Source organism: Grampus griseus (assembly GCF_964374135.1).
Source record: "Grampus griseus genome assembly, chromosome: 5".
NCBI lineage: Eukaryota > Metazoa > Chordata > Mammalia > Artiodactyla > Delphinidae > Grampus > Grampus griseus.
This window is the reverse complement of record NC_138998.1, coordinates 125,595,418-125,621,757: the sequence shown is the minus strand read 5'-3', so window position 1 is coordinate 125,621,757 and position 26,340 is coordinate 125,595,418. Positions and strand designations below refer to the sequence as shown.

Here is a 26,340-nt window from a genome sequence, read left to right as displayed (position 1 = left end):
AGTCTTATTTAGACCTGAAAATTACAATAAAAAAAGAAGTTTCCAGATTACTTTTAGTTCTTTTTAATTTCAAGTTACCACCTTTGATAAATCTTTTTTCTTGAAAAGACATATTTATTGAACTGCTAGACTCTGCCATTCTTTAATTGCTAATAGCAGCCCGTCCAAATATGTCTCACGTTCTACTTTCATAATTTACTAACAAAGTTAAGATGCATGTGGGAATATTTTAAAGGAGTCTATTGGAATGCATAATGGTATTCTGTTTTTTTAAGTGAGTAGGGAAAAGTCAGAGAGAGAAGATTTCTTCTGAATTGTATAAATATACGTTCACAGTCCCTTATCTGCAATTCTGAAGTCCTCAAAAACTCTGAAAAGTAAAGGTTTTATACAACTCAATTGGTGGCAGGACTGAACCTGAACGAACCTGGGGCTTTTTTTATAGCTTCTATGTAATACATGAGTGTTAATATTCCTACCTTTACTGCAGAAATGTACATGTGTTATGCTCAGGATGTTGGCCCTGGGAATATCATATAATATACAGTATATGCATGTTCCCTTTTCAAAATCTGAACATTCCTGACTTACAAGACACATCTAGTCCCAAGGCCTTGGGATGAGAGATTATGAACCTGTCCTAGAAAAGTACACGATAGATGTTCATATAGCACTTGAGAACAGGAACTTATTTATGTGGCAAATGAATCTAGGAGCACAGTTATTTCATAACATTAAATTTGGGAGGAGAGTCAGATAAGCACCAAGCTGACCTTTATTTCATTAAGAAGCAAACTGGGGCATTGAGCAACTTGCCCGAGGTTACCCAGCTACAGTTGGAACCATGGCAGTCTGGCTTTAGAAGTCATGCTTTTAAACCACAAAGATTTTGTTACTGAAGACTTAACCTGAAAGCCTCCTCTGTCACAGCAGAATGAGACTGAGTCTCTGAGCTGAAAGCAGGAGGATTTTGTGAAAGTCCATACCCTTATGGATAAAACCCCAGGCTCCAGGAAACTGGCAGCCCAGTTCATATTCCCCAAGTATGAAACTGGAGGATCCTTTTAAGGAGTAAAAATGAACAGCTACAAAGAAAAACAAAACTATGCGAACTGGCCTCAGTTGATCCTCTACTGCAGGGTTCACCTGTCCAATGCTAGCTTTGCACACTAAACTCCCAACCAGCTGTTACTAAATAGCAGCTTATTACATAGGAATAGATTCAGGGATCACCAGACATTTAAGGAAAATGTCAAACATGAAACAGATTAAAGTAAACAATCAATAAGAAGGAGCCTAGACAGGACAGAGGAAACACAAAAAACAGATAAAGTTTCAAAGAATATGTCACGAGTACTGTTAGAGATTAATAGAAGAAATTACATCCATAAAAGCAGAAAAAGGACACTATAAAACAGGTGTTGCAATAAAGGATAAGATAGAGCACGTGGAAGTTAAAAAAATGATAGCTGAAATTTAAAAGTTCAATAAAAGTTTGGAAGATAAAGTCAATGAAGTTCCCTGGAAAGTAGTTCAAGAAAACAGAGACAGGAAAAATTAGAGAAGTTATCCAGGAGGCTCAGAGGTTTATTTCAGAATAGGCTTTCAGAAAGAGAAACAGAGAAAATGTTGCAAAGGAAATTATTAACTTATGGAATGGTTTCAAGAACTGAAAAACATGAGTCTTTTTTTTTTATACAAATTTATTTATTTATTTTTGGCTGTGTTGGGTCTTCGTTTCTGTGCGAGGGCTTTCTCTATTTGTGGCAAGCGGGGGCCACTCTTCATCACGGTGCGCGGGTCTCTTACTGTCACGGCCTCTCTTGTTGCAGAGCACAGGCTCCAGACGCGCAGGCTCAGTAGTTGTGGCTGACAGGCCCAGTTGCTCTGCAGCATGTGGGATCTTCCCAGACCAGGGCTCGAACCTGTATCCCCTGCATTGGCAAGCAGATTCTCAACCACTGCGCCACCAGGGAAGCCCAACATGAGTCTTTTTTAACATTATCCTTCAGAACATATTTAAAGGGGCACTTGTCATGTAGTCATGGAACTATAGTTGAAAGGCTGAGGAATCTTTATGAGCCTTTTCAATAAATGTACTTTCGCTTTTCCTTTTTAGGGGCACAGCAATTGCTGGCATAGTATTTGGAATCGTATTCATCATGGGGGTCATTGCTGGAATTGCCATATGTATCTGCATGTGCATGAAAAACAACCGTGGGACACGGGTGGGTGTCATCAGGACCACCCACATCAATGCCATCTCCTCCTACCCTGGTAAGCAAAACTGCTTACTCTTTCTGAAGGAAGAGTCAGATTTGTTAGTTATGCTGTCCTCCTGGGGTAGAAGACTCACTGGAATAATCTCCAAGTATGTAGGATATTTCTAAATTAATGTAGATTGAAGCTCTAACTTTCAATGGAGATTACTTAGATCCACATAATAAAATCTACCTCCTATTTGAATACATTCATATTTTCAGTGGTTGTCTTATTGACTACAGTTGCCAATCAGCCATAGTGAAGAGGAATAGACAATTCACACCCACTGTGTCTATTTCCTAGTGAGTTCTGACAAATAATTATAGAGAAAGAATAAGTTACATGGCTGAATTAACTGGCATCTGATTCAATAGGTATGTATGTCTTGAGAAAAAGTATTGAAGGAAGTTTTTACGTGTCCCCCTTATTCAAAGAAAACAGTCTTAACATAATAGTAAAATTATCAGCAAAAAGGTAATTTATTAATAATTTGACAAGTATTTCTTGAGAATTTACTAGAAGTTCCACATATAAATATATTGAACACATAAACAAAGTGCTGCATTTTGCCTTGATTTCAATAGCATTTTAAGTCAACCTGTATATATATATAATTTGATATATAAAAAGGAGTCAAGTTCTAAATTTAACAAATCCTTAGGAAGATAATTTTCTATCCATACTCATGTCCTCTCTCTCAGCCCCTATAGGAAAGGAATAAGGTAGCTTCTACATCCAGTCTGCCCTGAGTATCAATTCCCTAGTAATGTCTCTCCTCTCTTAACTTTTTCCCTACCATCTTCAGCTTGAGGGAGCAAATTTCAGATGAGTGTGAGCATGGTCATTTTCCCCGTCCTCTTTTGTCCATTCTCCCTCTTCTCCAATATCTCCATGTTAGACTGCTTCCAGGCTCACTCTTGTGTCTTCTTCCATCCTGTATCAACGCTCACTTCTTTGGTTCTATCATTTGACCTCATGGTATTAAGTACCCTTTACATGCTAAATGCCTTCCAACGTTATATATCTCCTTTCCAAACCTCTTTCCTGAATTTCAGACTCATTTGATCCCACTGCCAGTTGAACATCTACACTCGGATGTCTAACTGATATATCTCAAATTTCACATGTCTAAAGCTGTACTTCCGAACATCCCCCCAAAGCCTCCTCCACTCACCATTCACCATCTCATTTGGTGGCATCTCCAGCCTCCCAGCAGCTCAGGCCAAAGACCTTGGCGTCATCCTGGACTCCTCTCTTTCCCTGACATCTACATGCAATCTAACAGGAACACTTCTCAGCTCTATCTTCAAAATATAAGAGTATCTGACTACTTCCCACTGTTCCTTCTCTGGTGGGAGCCACCATCAGCTCTCCTACTCATTCCTGTGAAAACATCCTAACTGCTCTGCCAGCATCCACTCGTGCCTCCCAGGGGTCTATTCCAAACACAGTAGCAAACTGAACACATTTAAGATGATTAAATGTCAAATCATATCACTTCTCTGCTCAAAATTTTCCAGCGGCTCCCCATTTCCCCCAGGGGAAGACTTAAAGCCAGTGGTTTCTCATTTTATCCAAAGTAAAAGACAAATTCTATACCAAGGCCTGCAAGGCAATGCATGAATTGGTCCCTCTTTTTCATTTCTCTGACCTCACTTCCTTCTACTCACCCTCTTGCCACCTGGCTCCACTCATACTTTTTCCTTGCTGTGCTGTGAAGATACAGGGCACACTCCCATCTAGGTTTGCCTAGAACACTGACTCCCTCACTTAATTCAAGTCTTTGTCAAAGGTCACTTTCTGAATGAGGCCTTCCCTGATCACCCTACTTAAGATTGTAATGTGTCCCTCCCCCATAGCATCCCAATCCTCCTTACTCTACTTTTTGTCCAGAGTGCTTCTTTTAATCTTCTAAGATACCACATTGTTCACCTAGTGGTTAAGTTTATTATTTATTGTCTATCCCCACTTTCTGGAACATTAGCTCCGTGAGGCAGGGATTGTTGTCAATTTTATTCACCACTCAATCCTAAGCATACAAGACTGGAACTGGCATGTAACAGGCACTCAGCAGACATGGCTGAACGAATGAATATCATGACAAAATCTGATTTAATTATATCAATGCCTAGAAATTTTACCTTCAATTCCACCCTGGAATGTATAGCTTTTACTCACTACAAAAGCAATTCACTATTTTGAATCTTTCCAACTTACCAAGAATATCGTTAGGGTTAGTATAACAATGTTAAAACTATGGTATAAGGAAAAATTAGGGGGAGTTATTTTTTATTCTCCTGATCTCCCTATTTTCACCTGGCCAATCCATAACCCAGGAGAAGAAGAGGAGAGTCTGACAGAGACATTAATTGGAGAGAAGATAAGGAGAAGCAATCTGTACATAATGCTCCAGATTCACTTTTCTTGATCAAAAAGTGTAGTTAAAATTAATTTTTTAAATATTTTTATAAAACTAGACTAGAAAATGCAAAATATTTTAATGTCTTCTGGAGTCTGAGGTTTCTATTTCATGCATGTAAACAGGTTTTCAAAAACTTTATTCTAGTAGCATTATTATTATTATTATTATTATTATTATTATTATTATTATTATGTGGTACGCGGGCCTCTCACTGTTGCGGCCTCTCCTGTTGCGGAGCACAGGCTCCGCGGCCATGGCTCATGGGCCCAGCCGCTCCACGGCCTGTGGAATCTTCCCGGACCAGGGCACGAACCCGTGTCCCCTGCATCAGCAGGCAGACTCTCAACCACTGAGCCACCAGGGGAGCCCTAGTAGCATTATTTATACTGGCAGATCACAGCACCATGTTGCATTTTCAGTAAATGCATTGTTCTGGGAACTGAATAATGCAAAAACATCATAAACCTTATGATGGAAACATTTTCACTGCAAAAGACTAGGTCGTTGAAAACATGATTTGCTTGATTCTCATTTCCTTCTCAAAGTCCCTAATTAAGCTTTTACTTAAAGGATCAGGAAATAACACAGAGTAGTACTGACTGCTTTTCAAAATCTTTCATCTATGGAAATAAAAAATAATTTTACCCACATTAATTAATTAACCCTGTGCTAATTGAATAATCACTCAAGTTATTGAATAGTCCTACAGCCTGAAGGCCACATAAATGGGTAGAAAATAATTTAGTCAAGGTTATCTCATCCCTTGGTGAAAGCACTCAGTGGGGAACCCTACAGCAAAAATGACTCTGCACTGGGAGTAGATTACCAAGAACAGGTAATATGCCACACCCAACCTAGTGTTGGACAGTGACCATCTGAAATAGTTTTTTACTCCTGCCATGTTGGGTGGCATGAACTGTGTCCTGTTTATCGACAACTATTTTTAAAACCATCAGTGTGAAAACAATAATTATTTGTCAAGTCTTACGTTTCCCCTACTTTCCAGAACTTCAGTATAAACAAAAGAAAGTAACTATATTAACTCATTTTTAAAAATGGGTTTGGATGACACACATCTGAAGGAAAATAACGCAGAAAGAACAGAAGAAAAGGCCTGGCAAAGATATAAAAATCAAATGCCATGAAGTACATTACTGAGTCCCTAATGGTAGGTAGGTAGGTAGGTAGATGATAGATTGATTGATTGATAGATGATAGATAGACAATATAGATGGGCAAATAGACAGATAGATGATGATGATGATGAATTTAGATAGACAGACAGGTAGATAAACAATGAAGAAGGATCTGAGTTTCTTGATAACAGAAAAATGCCAAAAGATGCAGGTAGAAAGAAGTTGTGGAACTGTAAAAAAATCATCATTTAAAACCATCATAAGAAAAATTTAGAACAAGATTCATCAATTGATGCTAAATTTGGGGGACACATTGCTGAGGAACAGGATATTTGCATACTCTCAACCTGTCTACCTCTAGATTTCTCATTAGTTACAAGGAGAATAATAGTAACTACATAGTGGAGAAACCAGACAACATCTTGACGAAGAAGTAAAAATTAATATCAACAAAGAGGGACAGATGTACATCTTGCACCTTTGGGTGTTACTTTGAAGATCATACAATTTCACGTGTGTAGTGTTCTGGCTGGAAGCTCATAGCCTGAATCTTAACATGAGAAATTATCTGACAAACCCAAGCTGAGGAACATTCTATAAAATAGCTGGCTTGTATTCTTTAAAATCTCTTGGAAATATTTCATTAAGAAACCAAGGGGCTTCCCTGGTGGCACAGTAGTTAAGAATCCCCCTGCCAATGCAGGGGACACGGGTTCAAGCCCTGGGCCAGGAAGACCCCACATGCACGGAGAAATTAAGCCCTTGCACCACAAATACTGAGCCTGTGCTCTACAGCCCACGAGCCACAAATACTGAGCACCTAGAGCCCATGCTCTGCAACAAGAGAAGCCACTGCAATGAGAAGCCTGCACACCACAACGAAGAGTAGCTCCCGCTCACCACAACTAGAGAAAGCCCGCGTGCAGCAATGAAGACCCAACACAGGCAAAAGTAAATAAATAAATAAATAAATTTATTTATTTAAAAAAAAAAAGGAATCCAATCTCCATTTGCATAATTGAATTCACAATTGAGGGCAACCACATTGAACATGAAAAGACTCATGCACTCAAAGGATTTGGTGATATGAGGATGGTCTCTTCTGATTGTATCTATTTTTTAGTGAAATAAGAAGCAAGTCTTAGGCTGCAAGTGGCTTGAGGAGGTGTTTGTAGCTAAGGAGAAAGAAAAAAACATGAAACAGTAATCTCAGAGAATGGAGGGGTGGTGAAATGCCTAATGCGCAATTTCCAAGCAATGCCAAGGGCCTCCACACTTAAGAATATGGTCATGCATTTGAAGTGAAATGAGTCAGCATGACTGTGCATTTTGCTCTAAGCATATTAAGCTCCTAGATACAGATCTGGGGTAGCCAAAATGCTGGACTGGAGCTTTGTGAAGCAATGGGGAGAGAAAGAGTTGAGAAAGTTGATGATAGATGCACAGGAATAATTTTTGTGATGGACCATAAATCTAAGCTGAATGAAGAAAGACATGAAGACAGGAAAGAGGTGACATCAGTTTAAATTAATTTTTTTAATGCCATCAGTAAATCAGAAATCCAGGTGAGGTCCAAGATGTATTGGGATGTATATTCTAGAAAGATAAGTGGGTGGTCATATTTACAAAATGGTACCATAATTGGTTACAGTAAGGGTGAGAAAAAGATTTTTGAAGGCAAAAGGCTCAAAGGACTGAGAGGCAGGGTTACATGTGTTAAAAATGGATTAAAGAAGACAATTTAGGTGATGCAAACTTCATGAATCAAAAAGTCTTCATGGGGAGAACAGTAAAATGGACAGAAGGCAGGAAGCTTTTATAAGGTGAAGAATAAAGAACGAAGAAGAGAAAAATAGAAACTATCTGATTGGCTGGGGCCACAGAGGCAGCCTTGTTTGGGGTGAGAAGGAACCAGGAAGTTAAGTATAGAGTCCACAGTCGGCTTGGCATTTGGGGATTAGTTGACTGGATATACTGAGTTTCTCTTTAAGCAGAGCTTTTCAATGACGTGAAAGTTACCTAAGCTTCAGTTTGCTGAGGTGGCAACCCAGGCAGTAGTGGCTCCATCCTGGAGCTAGAAATTTATTTCAGCAAGTGGATGTTGAAATCACCTAGAATGATAACAGAAGTCGTGATGCAGAGAAGAGTAATGGGCTTGATACTAAAACTTCAATAACTGAGGGCTTCCCTGGTGGCGCAGTGGTTGAGAGTCCGCCTGCCGATGCAGCGGACACGGGTTCGTGCTCCGGTCCTCGAAGATCCCACATGCTGCGGAGTGGCTGGGCCCGTGAGCCATGGCCGCTGAGCCTGCGCGTCCGGAGCCTGTGCTCTGCAACGCGAGAGGCCACAACAGTGAGAGGCCCGCGTACCGCACTTCAATAAGTGAGATTTTGGGATAGAGAGAAGCACAGCTATGGATAACAAGGAGGAGCAGAAAGTAGCAGAATCTCATGGCATATGCTACAAAAGAGCTCAGGTTTTTGTTTTTGTTTTTTAACTTTATATTGGAATATAGTTGATTAACAATATGTTAGTTTCAGGTGTACAGCAAAGTGATTCAGTTATACATATACATGTATCTATTCTTTTTCAAATTCTTTTCCCATTTAGGTTGTTACAGAATACTGAGCAGAGTTTCCTGTGCTATACAGTAGGTCATTGTTGGTTCTCTATTTTAAATATAGCAGTGTGTGCATGTCAATCCCAAACTCCCTGTCTATCCCTTCCCCCCACCCTTCCCCCCTGGTAACCATAAGTTCTTTTGGATGGACCTAGAGATTGTCATACTGATTGAAGTAAGTCAGAGAAAGAGAAATATCACATGATATCGCTGATATGTGGAATCTAAAAAGAAATGGTACAAATAAACTTATTTGCAAAACAGAAACAGACTTACAGACTTCAAGCTCAGGTTTTTAAAGAGGGAAATTAGTTGTTTAAAAATGGCTGAATCACAGGGAACACCCTGCATACCTCCTGGTCCCATAAAATGTAGGATGTGGGAGAAAAAGGATAGCTCTGATTTAATAGTGCTACAGAGGAAGCTGTCCTCTCATGGAAAACCAGATTTTAATTAAATTAGAAAGGTGAAGCAAATGCTCCCTTTCACTTCCTGAGATAACTGTCTCATGTATTCTCTCTTCTCAAAGCTCGAAAAAAACCCAACCCTCAGCCTTTCTCTCTCTCAGCCGACGTTACTTCTCTGAGAAAACAGACACAATTGGAGAAGAACTTCCTTATATTCCGAGCTGGGGTAACATGTAAAGGGATGAAAAGAGGGTGAGGGTACAAAGGGCTCTTCTGATGACAGACTTTGTGTTCCACTGAGCACAGTGAAGGCGGTGGGGAAACTTGGGAAAATTAATTAGATTAGATATGTAAAGCCTTCCAGAGCTAAAGATCTACACTGAAGGGTGCTCTAGGAGCTTGTCCTTCTCATGCTAACAGAGGGATGTAAACGTGACAGGACGTGTCCTGATGTTATCTGAGAGGAAGGGGGACGCTAGGTTCTAATGATGTCACCCTTTCCGGAGGTGCATCTCGGGCCATTGTAGAGGAAGAGACGGGCAGGGCTGTACTGTGTGGTGAGGGGCAGGCAGTGGAGGACCTGCCAGGAGCTCTGTGGGCCTCTGCTCTGAGTGGGGTTCAGGTGAATTGTGAGTAGTGGGGTTTGGGGGAGGGTGACGAGAAGGTTTGCTCCTAGTAATAATGTTAGAAGTTGTCCTTTTTTTTTTTTTTTCTGGAGTATAATTGCTTTACAATGCTGTGTTAGTTTCTGCTGCACAGTGAACTGAATCAGCCATACGCATACACACATCCCCTCCCTCTTGGACCTCCCTCCTCCACCCTCCATCCCCCCCATCTAGGTCATCACGGAGCACCGAGCTGAGCTCCCTGTGCTATACAGCAGGTTCCCACTAGCTATCTATTTTACACATGGCAGTGTATTTATGTCAAACCTAATCTCCCAATTCATCCCACCCTCCCCTCTCCCCACTGTGTCCACATGTCCATTCTCTATGTCTACGTCTCTATTCCTGCCCTACAAACACGTTCATCTGTACCATTTTCCTAGATTCCACATATATGCGTTAGTGTACGATATTTGTTTTTCTCTTTCTGACTTAACTTCACTCTGTATGATAGACTCTAGGTTCATCCACATCAGGTTCCTTAAAAAACTAAAAATAGAACTATCATAGGACCCAGCAATCCCACTACTGGGCATATACCCTGAGAAAACCATAATTCCAAAATATACATGCACCCCAATGTTCATTGCAGCACTATTTACAATAGCCAGGACATGGAATCAACTTAAATGTCCATTGACAGATGAATGGATATAGAAGACGTGGTACATATATACAATGGAATATTACCCAGCCATAAAAAGAAATGAAATTGGGTCATTCGTAGAAGTTGTCTTTTAAAATAAGTCATGAGTGATAGAAGTGCCAGCTAATGCTAAGATGTGTTAAAAGATAAACTGAGGCATATTAAAATCTTGAAGAGTTTATTTGAGCAAAAATGGGGCAGCACCAAACCCAAAGTGGTTAGGGGGACCCTGCCTTATACAGAGGAAGCATGGAAGCAACAAAAGGAAATTATTTGATTTCCTTTAACTTAAAGCCTAGTTGGCTGTTTGTGATTGGTTGTCCTTAGCATTTTGATTTCATAACTTTGAGGCACTTGCAGCTTAGATTTTGGTTTGCTTACATAGACACCATGGCATTAGAGCCACCTCAGTCTAATAACCTCCTTGTTTAATTAATTTAACAGGTGGTAATCATATTGAAATATATAAATGTATCAAATCAATACATTGTACCCCTTGAACTTACACAATGTTATGTCAGTTGTATCTCAACTGAAAAAATAAATTTAAAAAGTGTTAAAAAATAAGTCATGAATTTCACCTGTTCTATCAGATAGTAAAATCATTGAAAATCAATAATAATTAAAATCAGGTGTTTCTGGTAAAAAAAAAGATATGCCTTGGTAATTGAACCGAACAAGTGATTAAAATTTCACAAACTCTAAACGCGAGATAACAAAACAATGTGAAAAGTGAGGATTAAGAGGCAACGCTTCAATACTTTGGCTTAATCAAAATTTAAAACTTAGAAAAAATAAACTCTGATGTAAAATAACAGATGTAAGGAAGCACCAAATATATAAATTTACATGGAAAAACTCAAAAATAGATTGGTTATGAACCAGATATCTGAAAGACAAATGTTTAAACTTGGAAACAATACAGAAGAGATAAAAAGGATGAAAAGCCCACATATATTTTCTTAGATACAAGTTTTAAACTTCAGGATGTCAATAAGGTAAAAATACCATAGCTAATCATTTTGACAAAGTTATTTTTAGAAAGGTATAGAAAAGATAAATAACTTTGTATACATATTTATATCTCGTTATCTTAATTGTATCTTAATTCTAATTAAGATCCCAGTTTGTAAATTATCAGCTCAAAACAAACAAAAAAATCACACAATATGAATTATAAATAATAAACAAGACGTAAAACTGTCAAAGAAATGTAAAATTAAGGGATATTTTAATAGTGAGAGTTTTTCAGTATTAAATTACCAAAATATTAAATGATAGCCAGCTAGTTGATTCCTGGAATTTTATTCTAAAAAACTAAATCAAAGTAATAAAAAGTCTATATGTAGAAAGACATTTGTCACTCCACTATTTATAATAATAAAAAATTGCTAATCTCAAAATAAGTGAATGGTAAGTGGAATAATGTACAGCTGTTAACAATAGAGTTCATGAAGAATACGTAGCAGAATGAAGAAGATTGTTACAATACAGAGTGAAAAAGCATAGACTATTTTACATAACTACAAGGATATAAAAACACAAGTGACTAGAAGGGAGTATATAAAGATATTGTTCGTTAAACTGTGGTGACAGAATTATGGATGATTTTCCTCTGTTTCCACATTTTCTAATATAATGTTGTACAATTTTTATTAACACCATGCACCTTCCCTTTATATTTGTTTTAGAGATGTTATCCTGAGTGGGTAAAAAAACATTAACTTCCTCCTATGAATTTCATAGCATCCCTAAATTTTGCAAAATTCTACACAACTACATTGACATACATGATAAATGACATATTTGCCCTACTTAAGTCAGAGAATTAGAATTATTGGTTATGAAAGAATTTCAAAAGCACCATATCTCCAGCTGCATCCATGTATCTTTTAAAGATGATTTGACCTTTAAGAGAGAACAAAACCTCTTAGGGTTAATCAAGAATTCTAAAATTGATACCCTGAAAAGTTTACTTCTTAGTGAAACATTTTTATCTGTAAGAAAGAAAGATAGCACAGTCCACAGTTATACCATTATTATTTCAAAATGTCTTCCCGCAGCTAGTACTATAAAAGATGTGCCGTGTTTATTTCATGATGGATATAGTCCTCCAAATACCACTCTTCAGCATTATATTATCACCTTATCAAAATAACAAAGGCTACATGAATGAAAGAACACTGTTTCATATCTTAGATTTTCATGCTCAACATGCAGCTGTATAAACCATAGGGAATCTCCCTGAAATGTCCTCCAGCAGTTTATATGCAGATGGAAAAATATAAATGCTTTGTTACTGAAGCATAAAGACACACCACAGCTTCATGACAGAGAAGGATGCAGAGTCGATCTGTAGAATCATCTGGTGTGTGCTTCTCAAGTGGGAGGCAAGGAAAAGCTTCATCATAAAAACAGCTTAGAACCCACATGCTTATAAGAAACAGTTCAATGGGAACCCAGCTGTAACTTCCTGTTTTACATGGAGGCTGCATTTCTTGCCTTGCATAAAGTTTATTATAAATCTCTTTGTCTCAGTCCTCTTGGATATAACGAAGCAAAGGAGTAGGCATAATGCAGAGGGAATGTGTGTTTAGACTCTGGCAGGAGTTATTCCATTTTGTTGTAGAAAACAAAGCTTGGAATAGGCCAGCCTCCCCAGGTCTAAAGCAGCCGTGGAGAAGCTGCCTTCTCCACAGATCTGTGTCCTCTGCTCTGAGCCCTTGGCCTGCTCAGCCCACGAGAGACTTGCAAAGCCTTTGCTCACCAGAGCATCCCTCAGAGGACATCCCACCCAGTTCTGTGTCTCCATCTTTCTCTTGTGTCAGATGCCTCAATTCTGCTTCTTCACATCCCTAAGTACAGGCAGATCAGTAATTGGTTTAAATCATCAAGCTCCTGGTAGAGAGAGCCAAGTTAACGAGATACAGATGGGAAAAGAATCTAAAAAAGAGTGGGTATATGTATAACTGATTCACTTTGCTGTACAGCAGAAACCAACACAGCACTGTAAATCAACTATACTCCAATACAAATTAATTAAATGGTTTTTTTAAATAAAGAGATTCAGAAGAAACTTTGTGTTTGCATATAGGGTGAGGCCCTATGTTTATACATGCATATTGATCAGAATACCGTCATAATCTTATTGTAAGAGTACAATTTAGAAGACGTTTTAGAAATAAGTTTGTTGAAATGTTGCTTGTTCTTTTCTTCCATTCTAGAAGTAAAAGCTTGGCTGTTTATTTGCATTATTATAACACTAGTCTTGTGGTTTAGGCTACATTCACAGCAAGCAATTAAGACATGTCAATTTCCAACTAGAATCACAATCTTGATGATAAATCAATTACTGGAAAATCATCAGAGGGGTTGCTGAGAGGTTGCTCAGATGTTGTCGAGTGATTTGGTTCTTAAAGACATGGAGTGCTCAAGGAGTACCTCTCTTCCAGCCCTGGAGACGGGGTGGAGAGCACTACAAAATAGATGTCTATATACAGTCATAACAAATGTATTAAATGTGATTTTAAAACACACTGTCCTATAATAGTACAATAAAAAATTAAAGACACTTTTTCTAATAAGATTTAGAAAACTAAATTCTCCATCCCCATTTCTAAACCTGCTTGTCCTCCTTTTTTTTTCTTATTTCTGTAATGGCTCCATGACCCTCCAAGTTACAGGAGCCCAGAACCAGGTACCCAATACCTCGACACCTTCTTACCCTCGACCCCTTTTCCACCTACCCAGTCATCACTTAAGCACTCAGCTGCTCAAGGGCTCCTATAATCCCCACCCGCAACTTCCATGAGTCCTTTATCATCCCTCACATATGCTACTACATCATCTCACCTGTTCTTTGCTCCACCTGAATCCATACTGCCGAAAGAGTCACCTTCCTAAAGCATACTCACTAGCATATTCAAAAAATCTCTGATGCCTGCATATCACACACTCCTTATGTGATATTCAAAGTGCAATGTCCATGTAGCCTATCTTACACCCAATAGTCTGTACCCCCCACTCCCCTGACCCCTATGTTATACAACATGGGAATATAGCCAATATTTTGTAATAAGTGTAAATGGAGTGTAACCTTTAAAAATTATATGAAAAAACATTTTTTTGGTTGTGCCACACAGCATGAAGGATCTTAGTTCCCTGACCAGGGGTGGAACCCATGCCCTCTGCATTGGAAGCACGGAGTCTTAACCACTGGACTGCTAGGGAAGTCCATAAAATTGTATGAAATTTAAAAAAAAAATAAATTAGATGTTTTTTTGAATTTTATTTTATTTATTTTATACAGCAGGTTCTTATTAGTTATCCATTTAAATTAGAATTTTGTAAAAGCCCACCATGATGGTGATACAATCAGATTACTCAACATCTTTTCTCCTCCATGTATCTTTTGCTTTGAACAAAAGTTCTCTCTTGCTTTGGTGCTTTTGCTCAAATTGAATCATCCTTTAGCCCCTTCTCTATCTGCCCCTTCTATATCATCTTTCCAAGAAACTTGCCCTAAGCCACCAATTCTAAATACTTTGGCCAATGGCACCACTTTTTATAGCACTTGCCCTTCCATACATGTGTGTCGCCAGTCTGATAAAACTATAATTATTGAAAGCAAAACTTATGTCCTCCCCCAAAGTACCCAGCCTAGTGGCTCAAATATAGTGGACATTCAATTATTGCTAAATGCCTGATGCCCTTCTCCTTTTCTTTTCCAGTGGCACCACCCCCCTACAGTTACGACCATGAGATGGAACACTGTGCAGACTTGCCCCCTCCGTACTCCCCGACCCCAGCACAGCGTTCTCCACCCCCTCCATATCCTGGAAATTCAAGGAAGTAATCCTTCCCCCAGAACAGAATATGTGCCAATCAGAGATCTTGCCCGGGATAAAATGTCTCTACCCAGAAACAGACAGGAAAGGATTGCCCTAAGGAATACCTTTTTGGGTTAGACGATATGTCAAGTGGAATGTCCAGGCTAAGAGAAGAGATTCAGGGTTTCTACCCTACTCAGAGCTGATCCCATATGGGGTATTATGTTGGGTTCAATGGGACCACGTTTGAAGAGTTCTACTGATCAACATAAGCACACTCAGAGAAGAGTAATGGATAGACAAAACATCGAAAATTCATGTTGCTTAAGGAACAAATGAAGGAAATTGCAATATTGATCCTGAAAAGGAGAAGATTTATGTAAGACAAGAGGATAACCTGGACTACATAAGGAAACAACTATACTCTGTAGCTTTAAAAGTCAGAACTAGAATTGTTCAGTCTTTTTGTTCATCAACAAATGCAGATCGAGTGCCTGAAAGCCTACTCTGTGCCTTATATTGTTGGAAACACTAGATGGAAGTTACAGGAAGAGAACTTTGGTTTTAGTATACGAAAGGGCTGCTGAAGCTTTCATATTGACTAGATTGCTTTGTGAAGCTCCCTATCACCAAGACTCCAAACAGAACCTGGCTGACTACCCGGTAGAGACATGCTCGAGAAGGGAGAGCTAAATTAAACTGTAGATGGGTTCAACGGGCCCCAAAAGCTCTGCTCATGTTTTAGGTAGATGTGAGGTGAATTTCTATGCCATCAAGAATGAAAATAACAGAGATAGTTGAATCTATCTAATTTGAGACTTAAAACAATCAAAAGGACTTAACAGCTGCTTGAAGCCAAGAACTTGTCAATGCTAGATACTGCCACCTAAAAATCATCTGATTTTATTTAGTGTATTATGATAAAGGTTACTCCAACTGTGAAAAAAAATTTACCAAGTTCCACAAGCAACAAATACTTCATTTCAGATTAAAAGATGAGAAGCCAGAATCCCATGGGATTTTACATCAGGGAGTATAATTTCAGAACCCGACCAGGAAGATATACAAAAGTTTACAAAAAGAAGAGGGAAAAATGAAGTTTGGATTCTGTTCTGTGTAACTCCACTCACATGCAGCTTAGACAAATTTCTGCTTTTCTTGTAATATTTTAATAATCTATTCTCTTGAAAAAGTTATACAGTTAATGGAAAAGTAAGATATTGACATCAAACTGTTGCCTTTTGCCAAAATCCATATTTTATGCCAATTTTATGCCTTTTGCCAAAATCCATATTTTATGAAGTTTTATGAAACTTTAGGTGTAAAAGTTTTTAATAAATAATTCTAATATGCCATACTTTGCTGCCAGTGACCTAAATTAACATTTCTATTTTTATGAGGGTCCTTTCATGTATTTAAAATTGTACATTGAGAAACTATTGGGAATAGATGATTATATTTGTTTGTCACTTTTCAATTAAATCTAAAATGTTTAATCCAACATCATCAGCACAATTCAGTGAAATCCCAAAATGATGCTAAGGATTTTGCTGGACAAATCAACCAAAAGAAATGTCTTAAAGTAAAAGTTACAGTTCAGGAACTCAGTAGTTGTAGTTGGGAAACTCAGTAGCTCATATAAGTAGCATATTTTACTTTCAAATACATTGATCTGACTGAAATACAGTCTAACTGCCAGTGAAATCTAGAAGCTAGATTTGTTTGGAATGACTTGCTTGATTTTTAGGCACTGGTGATTTTCTTGCTTATGAAGCCAGAAAGCATTCAAGCATTCTAGTCCATCCAAGTAACTGAGATTTTAGCACAATTTTAACAGTGCATATGCTTTAATTTATCTCCCTTCTGCAAGTGCGATCAGACCCAATTACACTGTAGCTACACAACTCAAAGTGCCAGAGCCTCTGTGACATTCAGAATGATGTTTCCCAATGCACTTAAGAAAAAATGGAGAGGGAGAGTCCAGCAGAAATTGAATTCTCATCATCTTCACTGTCAATAAATGTTTACTGTGCATACCTTCACTGTCAATAAATGTTTACTGTGCATACCTTCTCTGTCAATAAATGTTTACTGTGCATACCTTCTATGTTCTGCAAACATGACCCACATAGGCGCTATTACAATCCACACCATCTCTCTTCTTTGAGTTTTTTTATGGCCTCCCTTAAAGCATATCACAAAACCACACACGTACAACAGATGAGTATTTTTACTATTTGTATTTAGTGTCACGATCGCGTAAATGTGCACAATATCAGTATAGCCTTTTGGAGTTCACTGATTATTTTCATAGATCACACATCTTGGGGGGAAATAGTATATGATATGAAAGCTTTGAATTATGGTTATTTAAAAACTAATGTATTTGCTATGTCCAAAGTGTTTATAATAAGCAATAAAATGAAATAACCAATTATAACAGGAGTCATATTTTAAATTGTCTTGGGTCTATTTTGTTTCACCCTCCATCTCTGCCGGTTTAGCCTCGTTCTTCCGTACAGGAAACACGGGACTGGAGCCAGATAAACTTTGTTTTGAATCCTGTCTCCTGCCTGTATGATGATTTGAGGCAGGCCACTTCATCTCTCTAAAATTCAACTTTCTGCTGTGGAAAATGTAAATAATAGAATCGACTTCATCAGGTTTTGTGAAAATTGGATGACTACACATAACATTCTACATATTGTGCCTGGCATGTAGAAAATGTTGTATAAATATCAGCCAAAAATAAATTAACAAAAGAATAACATAAGGATGACAGCCTCTAGAACTGAGCTATCTAACACATTAGCCACCAGCTACATATGATTATTTCAATTTAAATGAATTTAAATTAAACTAAAGGAAAAATTTAATTCCTCAGTCTCACTAGCCACATTTCAAATGCTACATAATCTCATGAGGTCAGTGGCTACCTTATTGGGCAGTGCTGCTCTAGAAAATCTTACCTATAGGGCTTCCCTGGTGGCGCAGTGGTTGAGAGTCCACCTGCCGATGCAGGGGACATGGGTTCGTGCCCCGGTCCGGGAGGATCCCACATGCCACGGAGCGGCTGGGCCCGTGAGCCATGGCCGCTGAGCCTGCGCGTCCAGAGCCTGTGCTCCGCAACAGGAGAGGCCACAGCAGTGACAGGCCCGCGTACCGTAAAAAAAAAAAATAATAATAATAAATAAATAAATAAATAAAAGTAGAGGTAGGACATCGGTCATAAAGACTCTATCTAGGTCAGTGACACAAATATACATACCTAATTCTCTTTCCAACCTTTGTGCCCCCAATCCCAGGCCTTACCACTTCTATAAGCAGGTGTAACAGTTATCCATCACTGTGTAACAGATTACCCCAAAACTTGGTGGCTTGAAACAACAACATTTATTATCTCGGTTTCTATAGGTCCAGAATCTGGACGTCGCTTAGCTGGTCCTCCAGCTCAGGGACTGTCACAGGCTGCAGTCATGTCAGTGTGCAACAGAGGAAAGATCAATCTCCAAGCTCACTCACATGCGTGGTCATTGACAGGAGTCTGTTCCTTGCAGGCTTTTGGACTGAGGGCCTCAATGACTCACTGGCTGTTGGTTACTCCTATTCTTCACCATATGGGCCTCTCCTTAGGGCAACTCAAAAATATGTCAGCTTGCTTCCCCAGTGCAAGACAGCAAGAAGAGCCATAGAGTGAAAGAACCTGGTAGCAAAACATAGTGCTACCCAGAGGGGAGTCATAGACTTAAAACCTAATCTTGGAAGTGATATCCCATCACTTTTGCCATGTCCTATTCCTTAGAATCAGGTCCCTAGGTCCACTCTGTACAAAAGAGGAGGGGATTACACGAAGGTGTAAATACCAGGAGGTGAGAGCATTCTTGGTAGTCAGCCTACCAGAGCAAGGATAGTTCATCTCATTCCCTTTAAATTCATTATTTGAAATTCAGGCAATCTTGCCTCAACCAAGAATGTGCCAACTCAGCAGCTGAAAGAATACCAGGGCCATGCTTGGCTGTGATCAAATTGCTTTTAGTGACCTGGCAGGGCTAGAATAGAGCCAGCAACAGAGGCCCATGCTAACTGGGTAAGTGCTGCATTCCTAAGGAATATTGAAAGGAGACACTACATTTGCATTTTTCATGAACTTCATTTACAAGCTGTACTAAAGTCTATCACATTTTGACAGGGAATGAAGTACAACACATACCACATACCTTCTGGACAAGTCTTAACGTGGTCCCGGTTCTAACCTCTGTTTCAACTTTGTTCCAAAATATTTAATCTTCATCAAGAAAAGAATTCCAAGACAAGTTTCCAGATGAGTGTTCAGTGGATCAAGTTGCTACCTAACCTAATCCTGAATACCTTCACTAAAAATGGAAAACAAACCCAACAAATGTTTGGGACTGCAGAAACATGTGCTGGGAATGTTTGCCTTCTCTGGATGCATTAAGGAATAACTGGTTTAAAACAATGATGCACAGGGGCTTCCCTGATGGCGCAGTGGTTGAGGGTCCGCCTAACGATGCAGGGGACACTGGTTCGTGCCCCGGTCTGGGAAGATCCGACATGCCGTGGAGCGGCTGGGCCCGTGAGCCATGGCCACTGAGCCTGCGCGTCCGGAGGCTGTGCTCCACGACAGGAGAGGCCACAGCAGTGAGAGGCCTGCATACTGAAAAAAAAAAAAAAAACAAAAAAAAACAATGGTGCACAGTTAGACTCTTCGATTCCTATTTCTGCTCTGTTCCCCCTCTGATACCCGAGTCGTGAGGAGCTTTTGAGTGTCTACCACTTGCCATTTCTTAGAGAAGAGGCAGAGGAATCACCTTCTGAATCACATTCAGTAGTGAGTGATAAGTGAATAAGAGATCTCATATTGTTTCCACGGCCTGAAAGATCGATAATTTTTTCTGATTAAAATCCAAAGAGAACCAAGTGATCTGATTTCCCCATTTTTGTACCTTGAAGTCAATGTCTTCACTATCACACATCTTGCATATTATCTTCTCTGTTAACTGGGAACAACTTGAAAGCAGTTCAGAAGAATGAAACTGTTGAAGTTCAAGTTCTGTTTTGCCTGTGAAAATGCACTTGGAGACCCACCCCCTGGGTCTCACCACCACTTGAACACACAAGACAAACTCCCTCACTTCCTTGCCTGGGAATAGGCCTCTCACTTCTGTAAAACCCCTGCTCTTCTTTCCAGATGTAGCTAAAGGGCTTATACTCTGAGAATTCTGATCATTCCTCCAATCAGAAATAATTGAGTCCCACCTCTGCCCCTTTTTGTACCTATCTTTGTACTCCAAGGACTATCTCTTGGACATCTGTCATCCCCAGGTGGTCACTCTACGATATTTGAAATATGAACTAGATGATTGAATATATTAGGTCAGCAAATAATATTTGGCATTAAAGAAAGTTAAAATAACTTTAAGAATGAAAGGAAGAGAGTTTATAGTGAGTAGCATATTCTAAAAGGGGTCCATAATCCAAGATATGGGTCAGGGAACTGGGAAAAAGGCTATATAGTTTTGTGGTTTTTAATTATGATGCATGTCAATCCAGATAAAGCTGGATTGTGTTTTTAAGCACAAGTTAACACATGTTGGCTAAGGTAAATGCACACGCTAATCGTCACTGACTCAGTCAAAACAAGACAACATGCTAGGTTGGGAGAGGCACTTTCATAATTCTTCAGATTAAAATTGAGCTTCTCATTTTTTCCATAAGAAAAATACCAACCAAATATCAGAAAAGAATTACCTCATAAATCACATTTCCATAGAATGGATCCTAATGTAATGTAGATTTCAGAAGCATTGTCCAAAGGATCCACTAAGGGCAGTTTTACTAAACTATGATGCCATTGTTTTCATATTACCATTCCTTCAAGGTATGTTGGAAGACCACTGAGTATTCTGAAATGACACAAAAAAGACCAAAACTGCTGGAAATGGGTAATAAAATAGCTACCAGCTTTTGTGCTATTACTATTTTAATATGTACAGAGAGCAATAGATCGTGTATCCAAGTCCTGAAAAGCAATAATACCATTGTAAAAAAGATTGATTCTCAATGGAATCCTCCCTAAAAATATCTAACTTTAAATCATAATAATAACAATAGTTTGGGGGGGTGTTGGTGCCAGGCACTGTTGTAAGCACTTTACATTTAATTACATTTAATCTTCCAGTCCCATGGTCTAGGTATTAAAATTATCCCCATTTTGCAGGAACTGTAGATACATCACTTCACAGTCCTAAAAAATATCTTTCAGTGACAATAAACCTTTAATGCTGCAAAGAAATATATCCATATTTACACTTTGCTTGTAAGAGCTACCCATGGCAATCTTGGAGCTGATCATAGAAGCTGCCTTTTCATGGCTTGAGTTCCAAGTGGATGATTGTACATGTGTGAACAATCGTGATGACTCATATCCTTCACTTGGTCCATCTGTTGCAATTCATCATTTAGTCTCCATCGGTTCCAGTTCTTACATACACTGTGGCTGAAATAGAGAGCAACAGGACCCTTTCATTTCTGATACAGCACCTGGTCCCAGCAGATACTTTCACTCAGTTATCTCCCAGGTCATGACTTTTCACCTGTACAGAAACCACTATGAATTTTCAGTGGATGCTCTATATTTTCTTTTGACCAGACAAGTAATGAGTCAATATTTATGGAAAAGGGATAAAGGAAGGAGACATCTGCAAAACGATGTGAACTTTTAACTAATTTTGAAGGGATAGTCATAAATATTGGTAAGAATGAATAAAAACTATAAAAATTGGCATCTACATTGTACACATCTCATATTGTTATGGAATTGGTTGTTGGTTTTCTGTTGTGCATTTTTTTTAGAAACTCGAGAGGTCTACAGAATTTTAAAAGAAAAAATACATATAAGCAAGAAAATATTAAAGGACATTAATAATATGTTAGAATAGTGAGGGAAGGATTTTTAAATGAGAAAAAGGCAATAGTAGCCTTCCAGATAATTCTGCATAAACAGCAGAGTTCTATACCAATCAAAAAATACAACAAGTTTTGCCCAGCACACAGCTGTCTATACATGAATGTCAAAATTAAAATATTTATGAAGTCTGTGCTTCTCCAGGCCATACTAATCTAATAAATGATATTTCTCCATCTTGGGTCTCATTTGCTACTGTAGGACTTCCACACTCCTGCAAAGTACAACTTATAATTATATTTGGGAGTCCCCAGAGGTTATTTCTTATGGCCTTTCAGTTACCAGGTTGCATCTCCCAGTTTCTTTTTCTCCAGCTTCCTTTTACAGATGTAATTGGCTAGACATTTGCCAACCACTAGATTACATGAAGGTCACGTGGCACTGCCATGCTGCTGACAACCCCTGTTAAGATCTGTGAATTGGTTTGCTGTGCCCAGACACCAGGATTTCTTCCAGGAGCTGCTATGTCGCAGTATCACTGCCCACTATTGCAGTGGCTATCATGAAGAATAACCCCAGGGGCTGTGTCCACCTCCAGATGTTGTTGAAAGCTATTGGCCTCAGGTGCCATTAGAGTTAGGACACACACATCCTGAGGCCTGGGCCACTAAAAGCGTAGAGAATCCAGTATGCTAGAGTTTCCTCTGTTCTCTCCCTCCCTCAACAAGCCAAGAAAATGTTGCACTATGAGATAAATGGGAAAACACTTCTTTTTCTTTTACTGAAGACTTTAGGCTCAAAGCAGCAATATTTCATGTTCCCAATATCTCAGGGGTTATTTTGTGAAAACAGATCTTTCAGTTTTGACCTCACATCTTCTCCTCTCCCTCAAACTTAGACATGGATCAATAAGGAAAGGATAAATTTTAGACAAATTCTAGTGATAGACACAGTGATATTATTATTAAAAAACATTCCACTCTCCTCTGAAGACTGAGACATTTTTGGGGAATATAACTCTGGCTCTTTCCTCCTTTAAGATGAACCTTACCCAGGAGACTTCATAATCTCTCATGGAAGTAAACTCTTCGTGGACACGCTCTACCACTCAGTCCTTCGGACATGTCGGAGTGAACAGTTTAAGCTCAATATGGGCAACTGCCTTCTGCACTACTTACAAAATCCTATGATGTCAATGACTAGCCCATTTCTCCCAGGAAAGAATAAGTGGCCAACAAGTAGCACTTACCTGAAACTATTGTTTGGCTGAATTCAAATGAATTGAGGGAATAATTTTATCAAACTATTTAGATGGACTCATTATTTATTTCAATTTTTTATATGAATTGACTATCATTTTGGATATCTGTAGACAAGTTCTTAAAGATATATCAGTAGAAACCAAAATAAGGGCCAAATGCAAAGGTCTTTTCGTCGAATAATGATTTTTGAGCAAATGTATGGTACATGCCGCAACAAAGATCCTGCGTGCCGCAACTAAAAAAAAAAAAGATCCCACATGCTGCAACAAAGATCCCGCATGCAGCAACAAAGACCCCACGTGCTGCAACTAAGACCCAGCATAGCCAAATAAATGAATTTAAAAAAAAAGAAAAGGTACCTTTTGGGTATCTTCAGTGTTGGATGAACAAAGTATTGAATAGAAACAAAAGGTAAAAGAACCTTTTGCATTAAACCTTTCTGTACTGCCTACCTTCCCCCTTGCCCCTCTGGATCCAGTCTCTACCCCTCTCCCCTCTATCTCTGCCCCAGGAGTATACACTGCATGACTGCATCAATGAGCTTCCTTGCCTGCTAGGCTTCTGGTTGAGTCTGGTCAACAAGGAGCCCACTCAGAATATCATAGGGCTGTATCTCTCAAACAAAAGTCTCAATTCCCATGGGATGCCTTGTCCAAACAGCTATTTCTGTTAGCTCCCTCCTCTGGCCCATTCAGGACTAGGGCTAATAAAGCTTCCCCTCTGATACTAGCCCAGGTGTCCTGCATTATCCCTTGTTGCTTCCCTACACTTACTTACGCATTTCACTAAACTCTCTTCAAATTACCCTGTTTGAGTGTGCCATTAGTTTCTTGCCCTGACTGAAACACTCATTCTTAAACAACAATAACAACAAATCTACACATGAGTCATTTAATATATTAAAATAGACAAGAGTCTCTTCTCAACTGCTCTAGGTTTCATCATATATTTATTTGTGAAAGCAGGCAGGAGATCTGGGTTCCAGTCTCAGCTCTACCACTAACTAGTTTCAGGACAGTGAAGAATTCTCCAGGGCCACTATTGTCTTAAAAACAAAATGAAGGTGTTAGACTAAATGATCTTTAAGATCATTTTTAGCTTTCTGTCCTTTGAGGGACTAATAAATTACTATGTGGCAGCTCTCAAGAATGAAAAAGCCAATAAAAAGAATTGCATAGACTCAGAGCTATAAGGCACCATAGGAATATTTTTATGTAACAGCTTTATTTCTTAGGTGAGGAAACAGACACAGAAAAGAGAAGAGACATATTCAAAGTCACTGGTGATGAGCCAACTTGTTGGTGGCAACTAATAGGATCCCAAAGTCCTTGCTCTTATCCACTGCACAACGCCACTTCTCTACACAGCTGTTGGTTCAGGTTGTTATTTCCATTCTCTTTCCAAGCTCAGGGCCTTTGCACATGCTGATCCCGGTTTTTCTCATTGTTCAGATCTCAGTTTAAATACCAAACCATCAGATAAGGCTTCCCTGACAACCTGGTCCAAGTAAGTCTCCAACTACCCCTTACCATTACTCTGCATCACTATTTCCTGTGTGATGACTTCATATCACTTATTCCAAAATGTAATTAAATGTTGTTTGTTTCAATTCTGTCCCCTTTCTCCACTAGAATGTAAGCTCCCTGAGACCAGGGGCATGTCTGCTGGATGCATAACTCTATATGTGCCCCCCTAGTAAAATGCCTGGGGCAGTATAGGCATTCAAAAGAAAGTATATATTGAATTCACTATTGAATGTCTTTTACAAAACAACAAACTAGGGTATAGACTGTAGTTGCCCAAATGCTCTCATATGAGAAGAGTAAATTTAGGTGTAAGCCCTAAATTCTCAAATTTCAAGGGATCATCTCAGGAAATTATCTCCCTCCCTCTCTACTCCTTTTCTATACTGCCTCCCCTAAGGGGCCCGATTCACAGTGAGGTCTGGTGGAAGAGGAAACAGCAGGCCAGAGGCTCACAACTCTTAGCTAGATGAAGTAGATGAGATCTTAATCTACACATAAGGGCTCACAGGACCAATAAAGGGCAAAACGTAGCTGTGTATGTGCTTTATCTAAGGTCAGGCTTATAGCTGACATCATTACCACCGCAACCCAGGCCCAGGGGGTCTCTGGAACAACATGGTAGCATTTGAGTTGACACAACACCTAAGGAGATGCTACTGGCATTTAGTGTAGCACAAAAGACAATCCTGTAAAACAAAGAATTTTCCCACCCCAAAGGCCACAGGGGCCAACATTTTCCCCCAGATTTTGTTTCCTCAAGCACCTCAGAGTAAACCCAATAGGTAAAAATGCACAATTACATGAAGTATCATTAATTTAGAAAGGTTTCAGATAGTTAATGACCCCAAGACACGCCGTTAGCAGTGAGTTGCTCTACTGACTGTGCTGGTCTGAGGAACAAGGGAGTATTAATAAATCTTCTACCTTCATTCTCTTCTTCAAACTTCAAAGACAGGTGGTTAAATAGCAAAAATAGCTCAAGTAGTGTTTTGGTCTCTCTGGGTGAAGTTTTGCTTCGACAGCTATGTTTCACCCAAGTCATGGACATGTGTTCCGGACTCCCAGTGATGGATGCAAATATCCATTGTTCAAGTCAGAATATACTTCTGCCTGACAGCAAACTGTATTCTGTTCAGAATGAAGCTGCTGTGTTTTACTGTTGGTGAAGAGGCGAGTGGTAACTTGTATAAGTGTAAGTTGTTGGAGTATGAATAATTGATGTTGGACATAAGTCCTTTCTTTCATGGTCTCCATTCATTAGGGAAAATCCAACCAGGAAGCATGGTTTTCATGACACCAGGCTTAAGGTATGTCTTTGGAAATAAAAACATTGGCTTTTTATATGTCCTGGGGGATTGGATTTAAATAAATCAGGTCCTGTAACTGTGAGAGACGATTGAAATTAAAATATTAGAGGCCACTTTTCTACTTATAAAAGAACAAAACAGAAAATTACTAAATGGGTCAATTGATCTAATGACATCTCCAGGCCTAGGTTTAAAAATAAAATAAAGTTGGTAGATTTCAAAGGAAGGATATGATAACCTCTTTCCAGCAAGTTACCAAAAGTAAGCCTGGAACATTTGTGGACACCCTCTTTAGAATTACTTTCATTCACTTATGCATTTGGGTATTTTTTT

General features: G+C 39.0%; 2 protein-coding genes across 2 annotated transcripts in view; one reads left to right on the top strand and one right to left on the bottom strand.

Moving 5' to 3' along the window:
* Positions 1–17,380, top strand: part of CYYR1 (cysteine and tyrosine rich 1) — a 105,839-nt gene extending 88,459 nt beyond the window's left edge. Inside the window, exons 3-4 of the mRNA XM_082655254.1 lie at positions 2,120–2,277; positions 14,889–17,380. Of these exons, the coding sequence (XP_082511380.1) occupies positions 2,120–2,277; positions 14,889–15,013 (283 nt within the window). The 3' untranslated portion in view covers positions 15,014–17,380. The remainder of the gene's footprint in view (positions 1–2,119; positions 2,278–14,888) is intronic.
* Positions 17,381–21,356: 3,976 nt separating this feature from the next.
* LOC309823200 (uncharacterized protein) overlaps positions 21,357–26,340 on the bottom strand; it is a gene marked incomplete at its 3' end in the record, with an annotated part of 239,699 nt that continues 234,715 nt past the window's right edge. Inside the window, exon 4 of the mRNA XM_082655342.1 lies at positions 21,357–21,504. Within this exon, the coding sequence (XP_082511468.1) occupies positions 21,357–21,504 (148 nt within the window). The remainder of the gene's footprint in view (positions 21,505–26,340) is intronic.